Below are 12331 nucleotides of genomic sequence, written 5' to 3'. Positions count from 1 at the left end.
TGTATGCTTGGCTTGGTAAGTCTTCCCACATACATACACAAACACACAAGGGTGAGAAAAGTTGGACCATTTCACTCCTCGAGCCTTCGCATTTTTCTGCCAGTCTAAAAATAGAGCCTAGGAAACATGTTTAATTCATGACACATGGCCCAGAGAGACTCCAAACACAGCGAGTGATGTGTGTGGGGATTTTGTTTGTGCCACAGAACGAGTTCCTATTTGCATAACATCTCCCTGTGTTTCAGCAGAAAGTTCTTTTGCAAAGAGGATGGTCTGATCTTGGCCTAGATGAGAGAGAGGGAGGGAGGGAGGGAGGGAGGGAGGGAGGGAGATGGAGAGAGAGAGAGAGAGACAGAGAGAGATCAATTTGGAAGCTCAGATCCAGGTGGAGACTTGGAAAAACAAAAGTAAGCTTTCCCTGCTTGAGAAAAATGACAAAACCTGAAAAGGGATAAAGAAGAAATCCCGAAGGTGGTTTTTTTCAAGAAGAAAGTGGACTTTCTGGTTTTTCTTTGAGGATGTTTCACTTCTCATCCGAGGAGCTTCTTCAGTTCTGACTGGACGGTGGGGAGCGGAAAGATTTAAATTCCTTGCAAACAGCTGGTCATTTGCATTCTCTTTAGATAGTCGTTGAGGCCACCTGGAGGTTTGTCCCTGTTCTCAGGGTTACTGAATAGACCAGAAAAATTGCAGACTACAGGAACTATTTGTGCCGAACTGCAGCTAGAAGTAGCCCGCAGTACTGCACTCTAACCACTGCGCCACCTCGGCTCTCAAACCTCCAGGTGGCCTTAACAACTCTCTAAAAGAATGCAAATAACCAGCTGTTTGCAAGGAATATAAATCCTTCCATTCCACAGCATCCAGTCAAAGCTGAAGAAGCTTCTTGGATGAGAAGCGAAACATCGTAAACAAACAAACAAACAAACCAGAAAGTCCAGTTGCCTTGTGAAAAAGCACCTTTGGGACAACCGTGATCTCCATAGATAAAGACAAAGGTTTTCCACCTTTGTTTTTTACCAGTGTGACCATTAAGAGGAGTTGCATCAACTCCCTTCCACCCCCAAGCCTCCAAAGCAGGGGTGTCAAACTCAAATTACATTGAGGGCCACATCAGGGTTGTATTTGACATTTGAGCAGCACAAAGCCGAATCCTCATCTCGATAAACCCCTTTTATTTAATTGACAGTGAATTCCTCTCCAGCAAAGTCTTTCCTCTCCCACAGTCTTTCAAGATAGTTCACAATTACTGACCTTTATCGGGCTTGGAGAGTGGCCAGGCCGATATCTTTCAGACGCCGCTATGCTTGGCAAGAATGCAGGAATGAATTAATGGTCTCCTGCAAACTCCACTCCCCTTTTGCTCCTCTTTTATTTCCTCTGGGAGGGGCCATTCACTGTCCACCTGTGGCCTTACTCCCAAGTAGCCCCATGTTCTTTAGCTGTTCCCTTCGTCTGGCAACTCTGTGCATACTCACACTGGGAACAGGTTCCAGCTGTTTGTCTGCCTCACTGATGTCTGACTCCGAAGGCAGCTGATAACTGGCATACGGCTCTGGTCCCCTCTCTGCCTCCGACACAGAGCCCTCATCAGAGCCTTCCCCAGACTCCAGGACTGGCCCATGTTCCTCCCCAACCTCCCCACTGTCCGAATCTGCTACCAGCTCCTCTGGCAGGCCACAACACCTAAAATGTTGCCAGGCCCGGAAAGTTGTTAGTTGTGACCAAACTCCCCCAATACCAAGAGGAAAAAAACACCAGAAATGCTTTCAAGGTCCTTAGAAAGGTGATGTGAAAGCTTCAGTGTCAAAGACCTCACCATGAGGCTACCCTCAAAGTGTCCCCAAACAGTGGGGCCTAGAATCACAGAGCTGAAAGAGACCTTGGAGGTCTTCTAGTCCAACCCCCTGTCCAAGGCAGGAGGCCTTATTCCTCCCTACATGGCAGGACGTAAGTGTGGTAACTCCCGGTCCTCAGCTCGGTGAATGGCTACTATTTTACTTCTCGTTTAAGACTCTCATTGATTTGCGGAGTTTAGCTAAGCTGCTTTTTGTCAATTGCTTTTATCCAACGGTTCTTAGAGTTGGTTGTTAGCCTTTTTATTTTTTTGTACCCTGCTCTGAATGTCTTTGGAAAGAAAGGCCACATAAAAATGAAATGACGGTCTTCTCATCCTTACACGCCAAAATATTTACTTTCAGCCCATCTGGCTTACCCTGGCAAGTAACTTGACTCATCCGTGAAGCCTTTGCTTGTGTAGCTAAGACAAAACATACAAAGTGCATTCAGTGTTTAATGTAGCCAGGGAACTGTAAGACGGCTAAGTAATATTTCTGCATTGGTCCAAAGGATTCCATCATAGTGGCCTGTCTACAAATGTCTCTTTGTCTTCCTTGTTCTTCCTTAGTTTTTCACCTTCCTTCTCGTCATTTTTGCTCTTGAAGTAGCAGTTGCCATCTTGGGATTTTCCAACAAAGAAAAGGTAGGAGAACTTTCAAATATGTGTCCTTCAGAAATTTGGCAGCATGTCCTCGTGGCTGGCGAGGGGGGGGGGGAGAGCCACAGTTCAAATGGATGACCACAAAAAAGACTATAAAGACATCTAAAATTAACCGGACTAGTTGTGTTATTCTGGTTTACATCAATTTTTTTCCCTGAATCAAAGAAGCCAGAAACAAATATATCAACCCTGATCCTTTCAAGAATTTTTCGGGTGTTGGACGATGCCTCTCGCACAGCTGTATGGCATCTGTTGCAGCTGATCTCAAATTGTTTCCATCTTCAACTTTAAACCAAAACCTTGTGGCCACAGAATCACCCGGTGGAACATTGGGAAACTTAGATGATATCCTGAACCCCTCGGTTGGTTCACGTACTCCCAACTAAGCCCGATTTCTCCTGGAATGGCTCTGTGACCAACCAGATGGAGCTGGTGACAGTCTATCTGATCACTCTTATATTAATTGCAGGGAGACAAGGTAGAAATAAAGCTGCATGCTCTAGATTGACAGATATAACCTCAACTTGGCCTTAATAATCTCTCACATTGTGCAGGATCTACTTTCTTATCGTGTTTTCTTGCTTAATCCTGGCTGAGGGTCTAGGCTCCACTGCGCATGTGCACGCACCTCCTGCCGGCCAGCTGGTTTTCGGGTCTCTGCCACATGTGCAGGGGGCGCCCCCCTGCACCCCATTTTTGGTCCCAGGCGGCTTCAGGAAAACTTGCTAGGCCCAAAACAGGGGTTCAGGGGGGGCGCAGGGTGGTGCATGCATATGCGCAGGGGGCGGAGCACAGAGGGTATCATGTGTGCATTGCATTATGGGTGGGGTTCCGTGCACACATGTGTCGCCCGCGAGCTTTCGGCACGCGAGGGCAAAAAGGTTAGCCATCACTGGTCTAAATAGACCGTAGACAGGCAACTAAATTCTTGAGCTCATGATAAAGGGGAAGAGACGTTTATGACTCCTCCAGCAAGCATGACCAGGTGAGTCACGGTATCATCTTCTATTTTGAAGGGTCCTCAGTGCTGAAAAACAGGATAAGAGTTTTGAAGGGGCCTCGGAAGTCTTCTAGTCCAGCTTTTTTGTTCTGCGGCCCAGCAGCGATAGGGGGGAGGGGATGGTTGCATCAGTGGTGGGTTTCAAATTTTTTTAGAACCTCTTCTGTAGGTGTGGCCTGCTTTGTGGGAGTGGCTTGCTGGCCATGTGACTGGGTAGGAGTGGCTTGCTGGCTGTGTGACCAGGTGGGAGTGGCTTGCCAGCCATGTGACTGGGTGGGCGTGGCCAATTTGTAAAATGTGGTGAAACTCACTTAACAACGCTCTTGCTTAGCAACCAAAATGTTGGCTCAGAAACTCTGGCATTTGAAGCACACAAGTCTTAAGCTGTCAAGTTACAAGACCCTTGCACCCCTAACCCTTTAGGAAATAAAAACCCAGGGGTGTTCAAAGTTGACAGCTTTAAGACTTGTGGACTTCAACTCCCAGAATTCCTCCTCCAGTCATGTTGGCTCAGAAACTCTGGCATTTGAAGCATGCAAGTCTTAAAGCTGTCAAGTTACAAGACCCTTGCACCCCTAACCCTTTAGAAAAAAAACCCAGGGGTGTTTAAACTTGACAGCTTTAAGACTTGTGGACTTCAACTCCCCAAACTCCTCCTCTCGCTCTTCATCTTGATGATGTGCGGACTGGTGGGGGGGAGGGAACTGGAACCGGTTTTAAACGGCACAGTAGATTTGTGGAACCTCTTCTATAGAAGGGGTTAGAACTGACAGGAACCCACCTCTGGGTTGCATGCATACCCCACCTCTTACACGAATGGAGATTCATGCGCTCGCCCACTCTTAGTGCCACCCAGTTCTCAACAGGCCGGACTGGTGGTTGGCCCCCACCCTGTTCTAATCCAACTTCCCGCTCAAGTAAGAGACCCGATACCATTCCGGACAAGTGGATGTCCAGTCTCTTCTTAAAAGCTTCCAGTGATGGAGCATTCACAACTTCTGGAGGCCAAGCTGTTAATTGTTCTTGCTGTCCAATGTAACCAGGGGTGAAATGCTACTGGTTCGGGCCGGTTCATCTGAACCGGTAGTAAAAAAAAAAAAAAAAAAAGTTCCGACGATTAGCTGTGCTGTGCGATGGAAGGAACTTTTAAAAACTTTTTTTTAGCATTTGGGGTCCGTTTTTGCTCCCAATAAGCTTCCCTGAGGCCTGATAGGCCAAGAACGGGGTGGGGGGGGTGCTGCAAAAGAAAGAAGAAAGAAAGAAAAAGAAAGAAAGAAGAAAGAAAGAAAGAAAGAAAGAAAGAAAGAAAGAAAGAAAGAAAGAAAGAAAGAAAGAAAGAGTGGGAGGGATGGGAGAAAGAAAGAAAGAAAGGGGGAGGGATGGGAGAAAGAAAGGAAGAGGGATGGAGGGATGGGAGAAAAAAGGGACAGAAGGGAGAAAGAAATAGAGAGAGAGAGAAAGAAAGAGAGGGAAGGAAAAAGGAGAGGGAGGGAGGACCACAAACCTGGCACTAGACGCAGCTTCAGAGGATACCTTGAAAGAACACAGCAATCCAGGGCTGGAAGGTACCTGGAGGTCATCTAGTCCACCCCCCTGCTCCAGCAGGACATTGTTAAAGTGAGCTGCTGTCTTTTGAACACCACCCCCCGTCACATGACTACATAGCCACGTCCACCCAGTCATATGACCCCCACCAAGCCACGGCCACAGAACCATTGGGGAAAAAAATTGATTTCACCACTGGATGTAACCCTGAGGATGTTACCTAGTATGGTAATGAAACGTCTGTGAGAAAACAATCAAGGTCAGAGAGCACCAAGGACCCCTCGTTTCAACCCTGCACTACAAACCTTTTCCTTTATCTTCTCTTTTGTCAGATCCCTCAAGAAATGCAGAAATTTTACAATTCCTTATTTGACCAACGGAAGGAAGAGAAACCGAGAGAGAGTCTAAAGCTGTTCCATTCGACAGTAAGTTTATATTTGATCAATGCCTTTCATCTTAATTCTGGAAAGAATTAGAGAAGCAGCTTCAAGGGAAGGCCGGTCTCTAACCCCTAGTCTTGTGGCCCGCCAGAATTCAAATAGAACACCAAACGAACAAACGAATCACACAACCAGCTGACCCCCATTGGCATGCAAAACATTAATAAGTTAAAGAGGAATGGGGCCAGTAAATCCTTGTTCTGTCCTCACTATTTGCAGCTCAACAGGCAGCTGAACCCACCCATCCGCCAATGAAACAGACCAAGTGTGTAGATCTGAATGCTTTTTTGAAAGAACAGGATACGGTGAAACGGGGGAAAACAGGGATACATACAATGGGAACCAGATACAAGATACCATATTTTTCAGAGTATAAGACGCACCCTTTTCCCTCAAAAAAGAGGCTGAAAACCTGGGTGCATCTTATACACTGAATACAGCATTTTCTGCCTCACGAAACCCCACCTCCCTTCACCAAAATGTCCATGCAGAGCCTGTAGAAGGCTTTCAGAGGGATCCTGGGGGCTGGGGAGGGTAAGAAATGAGCGAAAAACGGGCTGATTTTTGCTCAATGTTGCCCCCCCCCAACCCCCAGGAGTATTCTATAAGCCTCCTAAAGGCTATGCATGCAAATTTTTTAACAAAAAAATGGGCCTGTTTTCGTGAAAAATGGGCCATTTTTTGCTTGTTTTGGGGGGGGGCACCCTCCAGGAGCACTCTGCAAACCCCTAAACGCTATTCATGCCTTTTTTGGGGAAAAAAACAGGCCCGTTTTGGGGAGGTTTGCAGAGTGGAAAAACTTTTTTTTTAATTTGCCTCTTCAAAACCTTGGTGCATCTTATACTCCAGTGCGTCTTATACTCCAGTGCGTCTTATACTCCGAAAAATACAGTAGACAGTATTGGGTTACTGCTGAAGATAACTGTTAAGTAAGTAAGCGCCCCATTAGGAGAGCGAGTGTGCAGAGAAGCGTAATGAGAGTGGTATGGAAAAACATGCACAAACCAGCATACAGGGACACTGAATAGTATAAAATATAGTAGTTTACTATGTGGAAATATAGAGGTATTCAGAGTCCGGTTAACAGTCCAAGTCATACACGGTTCAGTCATTCACTTATCAAATAGTCAGTTTAGCACACAAAATAGCTAACAGTAGCAAACCACAGTACCTCACAATACACCAATCAGCATCTAACAAAACAGAGAGCTAACAGTCATTCTGGCTCCCTCTTATGGCTGCTTGAGGTAACAAACCAATTACATCTCTTTAGCATTTAAAGTAACAGATACATTTGTTACAATCAAAGTTTATATACGTTGCCAAGCCAAGCCTAGGGTTACATCCCTAACAATAACCATTAATAAATACAAGCAATTTAAATCTCACCAGTGATGATCTGTATGTGGGATGTGGGTTTGTCCTTGAATGACCATGTGCCACAGATTAAGATGGATTCTTCTTTGTCCTTCTCCCCTCCCCAATGCTAAAGGAAATGGAGTCTGGCTTCCCATCATGCACTTGGTTTGAGACCATGGGTAAAGGGGATGGGTCAGCTTCAAACAATATAATTGGTGTTTGTCTCTCCTGCCACTAGATGGGGCTAGAGAGCAACAGCAGTATATAAAAGTTATACACTGGGGCATAACAATCCTGCTGATGACATTACCTAGACTGGTAACGAAATGTTCAGAAACTAAATTTAAACAAGCTTGGGGAGCAAACCACTGCTAAAAACAACTCTCGTGTTTCTTTTTGCTATAGTTTAGTTGCTGTGGTAAGACTGGCCTTCGCGAACCTGATTATGAAGATACCTGTCCTGAAAAAATCGAGGTACGTATCGGGGCAGAAAGTGCAAATTTTGTATTTTGACTTACGCATGCCATTTTTTGTTTTGTTTAGAGAAGCAAATTATACCTTGGGTTTATATCGGGTTAGACGGCCTAAGGATCTGAGTTCTAATCCCACTTCCCAAAGCCATCGAGATCTCTGTGCGTGCAAGGACAAGGGCGGTTGTGAATGAAAGTTTCGTCGCCATTTGTAAGAATTGCATGCGAGGGTTCGCAAACCGCGCTTGCAATCACCTTCCCCCAAATAATCTATCTAGTCCAAGGGGATCTTCTACGACCCCTTCCCCTCCTGAGGTTTACTGTCATTCTGAGGATGAAAATTCTCAGAATGGAGACTGGGTGGGAAGGGCCACTTCTTCTATCTTTAAATGCAAATGTGGCGATTGGGAGTTTTGTATCGAAGTCCAGTCTGGGAGAGCGAAAGAAGGATGATAGGTAAATGTTTTAGTCTGCTGCTTCGTTCTGGATGGGTCAGACCCAGAGGTGGATTCCTGAACCGGTTAGTACCGGTTCGCTGTGCAAGGGCTTTGCCGGCCATTGCTTGCACATGCACATTTGACTAAAAATTGCTCTGGGCATGCAGAGCAGAAGACACCAGAGAACTGGTTCGGGGCCGTGTCAAGCCTGTGTCACTGTCAGTTCTGCGACCCAGGCCTGAATTCCACTACCCATTCAGCCGAACCGGGCCAAACCGGCAGCAACCCACCTCTGGTTGGATCCCACCGCAGGTTCTGCTTGGGCACTGAGCTTCCAAAGGATTCAGGGGAATTGGGACAGGCCAACCCCAAGGAGTTCCTCTGAAGAGAGATTTGATTTAACTGCAGTGATTTGCCTGCAAAAGATGTCTGTAGGGGTATCATACACGACTCTTCAAATGCTTGAGAGGATAGCGCTTAGACTTAGCGCTTAGACTTATATACCGCTTCACAGTGCTTTTCAGCTATCTCTAAGCGGTTTACAGAGTCAGCCTCTTGCCCTCAACAATCTGGGCCCTCGTTTTACCCACTTCGGAAGGATGGAAGGCTGAGTCCACCTTGAGCCCGGTGAGATTCGAACTGCCAAATTGCAGGCAGCCGGCAGGCAGCAGAAGTAGCCTGCAGTATTGCACTCTAACCACGGTACCACCGTCGCTCGTGGATACCTTGTAGAAAAAAGTCAAAACCTTTCTCTCCTTCTCTTTCCTACTGTTCTCTCTTTCTCTTACTTTCTGGCTTCCTCTTTCTCTCTCTCTTTCTCTTTCTCTTTCTATATGTCTCTGTCTCTCTTTCTCTCTCATTCTCTTTCCTATATTTCTATTTCTCTCTCCCTCTTACTCCCCTTCTGTCCTTCTCTTTCTTTTTCTCTCTTTCTCTCCTTGTCTTTCCTATTATTCTCTCCCTTTCTCTTTTTCTGCCTTCCTCTTTCTTTCTTTCTTTCTTTCTTTCTTTCTTTCTTTCTTTCTTCTTTTTTTTCTTTCTTCTTTCTTTCTTCTTTCTTTCTTTCTTTCTTTCTTTCTCTTTCTATTTGTCTCTGTCTCTCTTTCTCTTTCTCTCTTCCTCTCTTACCATCTGTCCTTCTCTTTCTTTCTTTTTCTCTCTCTCTCTGTCTCTCTTTCTCTTTGTTTCTGTCTCTTTCTCAATTCAGAATGCAGGAGCAGAATAATTGATTTAAATGCAGTCAGAACACAGAACTCTTAAGCGAGAGTATTACAAAAATGTCATCCAAAATATTTTGAGTATGCAATTAAATCAAAGGATGTAATTTGTTTTAGCTCAAGTCATGCCCTAAAGCTATTGATGAATTCCTCAAAAGCAAGATGAACCTGATTGCAGCCGTTGGCATTGGAGTTGCTGTGGTGATGGTAGGTTATGAATGTTGGATCCTGACTTAATGACAAATGGGGCATTTGTTTTATGAAATATATAAATTGACCAAGTGGAAGACTAAAAGCATCAACTGATAAGCCTTCCTCATAAGGTTTGTGGAAGAACATTGAGTTCTACCTCACAAAATCCTGTTTCCCTGAAAATAAGACCTCCCCAATAATAAGCCCAATTGGGCTTTTGAGCGCATGCACTAAAATAAGCCCTCCCCAAAAATAAGCCCTCCTTGAAAATATTGCAACACAGCAGCAGCCATGAGGTGACCACGCTCACCACCTCCTGCACCTCAAAAATAATAAGACCTCCCCGAAAATAAGGCCAAGTGCTTATTGGGGGGGGGGAGGTCAAAAGAAAATAAGACCCTGTCTTATTTTGGGGGGGAAATGCAGTAGATAAAAGTAAGGTTTTACACTGAGGCAAGAAAAAAACCAACTGTATAGTCATAGATTAGTTGACACCTGGCTTAATCCCAGCAATTGTGAGAGGGATCTTGGAATCGTAGTAGACAATCATTTAAATATGAGCCAGCAGTGTGCGGCGGCAGCCAAAAAAGCAGCCCTCAGTTATATTTAGTATTATTTATTTTATTTTATTTATAAAATTTACTGGCCCTCTATCTTAATACAGAGTAGTTCTGGTCATCTTACAAAAGAGAAGGGATAGTAAGGGGAGTGAAGGAAAGGAAAGGAAAGGAAAGGGGAACGAGGAAGATGAAAGAAAGAAAGAAATAGTGGGAGGGAGGGGAAAGAAGGAAGGAAGCAAGGAAAAAGGAAGGAATACATAATATAATAAACAAGTTAATAGCAGCAAAACCTACTATAGTGTTTCTCGATTTTGCTATTATTTTACCTTTTTAATGTTGTCAGCCACCGAGAGTTACCCTGTGCTAAGATAGGTAGCCAATGAATTTAATAAATAAAAAGAAAATTAGATAGCTATCATTCCTGCCCCCCCTCCAATCTTTCTCTTCATTAGGCCTAGACATACCTAGTTCCTAAATTCCAAGTTCCCTAAAAGACCCTGATTCTCTTCTCAGTTACTTTAAATAGTTATGGTTCCATTTATTTTTAGACAGTAGACTCTGCCAAAGAACTCTAAATATTTACGTTCAACTTTAAAGACCAAGTCTTGAAATGTTGAACTGGCTACTTAAGATTTACTAATATTTTGAATGTTGGATTTTCCCCCTTACCAGAGGGAGTCCCCTTGTGGAGTACTGTGAAGCCATTACCATGGCAACTCCACTGCGCTGTACAGCAGAAGCCATTTTATGGCCGTACAGTAGAAGCCATTTTAAGGCACAACAGGCTGTATCGTAACAGAACACCCAAGGGATGTTAGGGGTGTCTTACCACCACAGAATTTGTTTCCAGGGGTTAACTCATCTGTGTACCAAGTTTGGTTGAAATATATGTGTGTGTGTGTGTGTGTGTGTGTGTGTGTATTTGTGTTTATATGTATGTATGTATGTATGTATGTATGTATGTATGATGTATGTATGTATGTATTTGTGTTTATATATATATAAACAAACGGATACATATTTTATTTCTTTTTCAGATCTTTGGTATGATCTTCAGCATGATTCTTTGCTGTGCTATCAGAAGAGACCGGGAGATGGTCTGAAGCCATTTTAGAGAGTCTCCTCCCTTCATCCAAAGAATCTCCAGTTATTAACTTTGCATTTTAAATAGCATTTCTAAAAAGGATATATTTCATTTTTAAAGGCTTTATTTAGTTTGGATGTTCTTAATTTTTTTTTTTTTTGGCTCTGTAAGTTTATAAATCTCAAAAGGAATCTACTCTTGGAAAGATACTATATTTGTAAAGCTAAAGTCCTACCCACTTGTATATAAAGTTTTTTTTTTGTCTCTAAATTGACAGTCTTGCTTTCTGTAAGCTTAAAACTGGGATGTAATTTAAGTTGGAGAAATTTTCATACTTAATAAAGATTTAAGACCACGTTTTTGTAAAAGAAGTATTTTATCAGCATACCATTTTAACCTGTAGGTTGGGCTGGTTTTTCATGTTAAAAGTAAAGGTTCCCCTCACACATATGTGCTAGTCATTCCCGACTCTAGGGGGCGCTGCTCATCTCCGTTTCAAAGCTGAAGAGCCAGCGCTGTCCGAAGATATCTCCGTGGTCATGTGGCCGACATGACTAAATGCCGAAGGTGCACAGAACGCTGTTCCCTTCCCACCAAAGGTGGTCCCTATTTTTCTACTTGCATTTTTTACGTGCTTTCGAACTGCTACGTTGGCAGAAGGTGGGACAAGGAACGGGAGCTCCCTCCATTACGCAGCACTAGGGATTCGAACTACCAAACTGTTCTGGAGAACCGATAGTGGAAATTTTGAGTAGTTCGGAAAACCGGCAAATGCCACATCTGGCTGGCTCCAGAGTGGAGTGGGAATTGAGATTTTGCAGTATCCTTCCCCTGGACTGGGGACGGATGGAGATTTTGCAGTTTCTTCCCTGCCATGCCCACCAAGCCACACCCACAGAACCAGTAGTAAAAATATTGAATTTCACCACTGGATGAGAAGCGAAACCTTTTCAAAAGGAAGGAAAAACAAGAAAAGTCCAGTTGCCTCCTGAAAAAGCACCTTTGGGATAGCAGCAAAGGCACCCTCAACGAAACCAGAAAATGCAAATTGTTGGTATGTAATTGTCCGGGAGTGGTTAACCTTTGCAACCAGAAGTAAGTTCTTCCTCTTTCAAGACTGCTCTCTCTACCTTTCCGTTTTGGTTTCTACAGCAATTTAAACCAAACACTCCAAACTCTTTTGCATAAGAAGGAAAAGCCATTCTGCCTCACGGAACCACAGGATTTAAATATCTCTAAAGAACCGGATGTAAACTATTGTGGCACAAAGAAAGGAAGGAAGGAAGAAAAGATAGATAAAGAAAGAAAGAAGGAAGGAAGGAAAGAGAGGGCGGAAGGAAAGATGGGCCTTTTTTGTGTGTACTCTACTTTTGTGTAATCTACTTTTACACAAAGATCTCTTCCCCTTCAAGATGACACTCATGAGGGAACTCCTTCAGCTGTCTCTTGTTGGCAGCAGTTGACCACAGGTAGTCCTCGACTTACGACAGTATATTTAGTGACCTTTCAAAGTTACAAATCACCCCC

At 44.0% G+C, this 12331-nt stretch overlaps 1 protein-coding gene across 1 annotated transcript in view; it reads left to right on the top strand.

Annotated features, from left to right (window-relative positions):
* The window catches only part of CD9 (CD9 molecule), a 33381-nt gene extending 22222 nt beyond the window's left edge, over nt 1-11159 (top strand). Inside the window, exons 3-8 of the mRNA XM_081958658.1 lie at nt 5-15; nt 2408-2482; nt 5378-5470; nt 7250-7318; nt 9086-9175; nt 10758-11159. Coding sequence (XP_081814784.1) covers nt 5-15; nt 2408-2482; nt 5378-5470; nt 7250-7318; nt 9086-9175; nt 10758-10823 — 404 coding nt within the window. The 3' untranslated portion in view covers nt 10824-11159. The remainder of the gene's footprint in view (nt 1-4; nt 16-2407; nt 2483-5377; nt 5471-7249; nt 7319-9085; nt 9176-10757) is intronic.
* Nucleotides 11160-12331: the final 1172 nt, after the last annotated feature.

This window comes from Natrix helvetica (assembly GCF_964273705.1).
Source record: "Natrix helvetica genome assembly, chromosome: 6".
NCBI lineage: Eukaryota > Metazoa > Chordata > Lepidosauria > Squamata > Natricidae > Natrix > Natrix helvetica.
The sequence above is the reverse complement of the archived record's forward strand: the minus strand, read 5'-3'. Positions and strand labels throughout refer to the sequence as shown.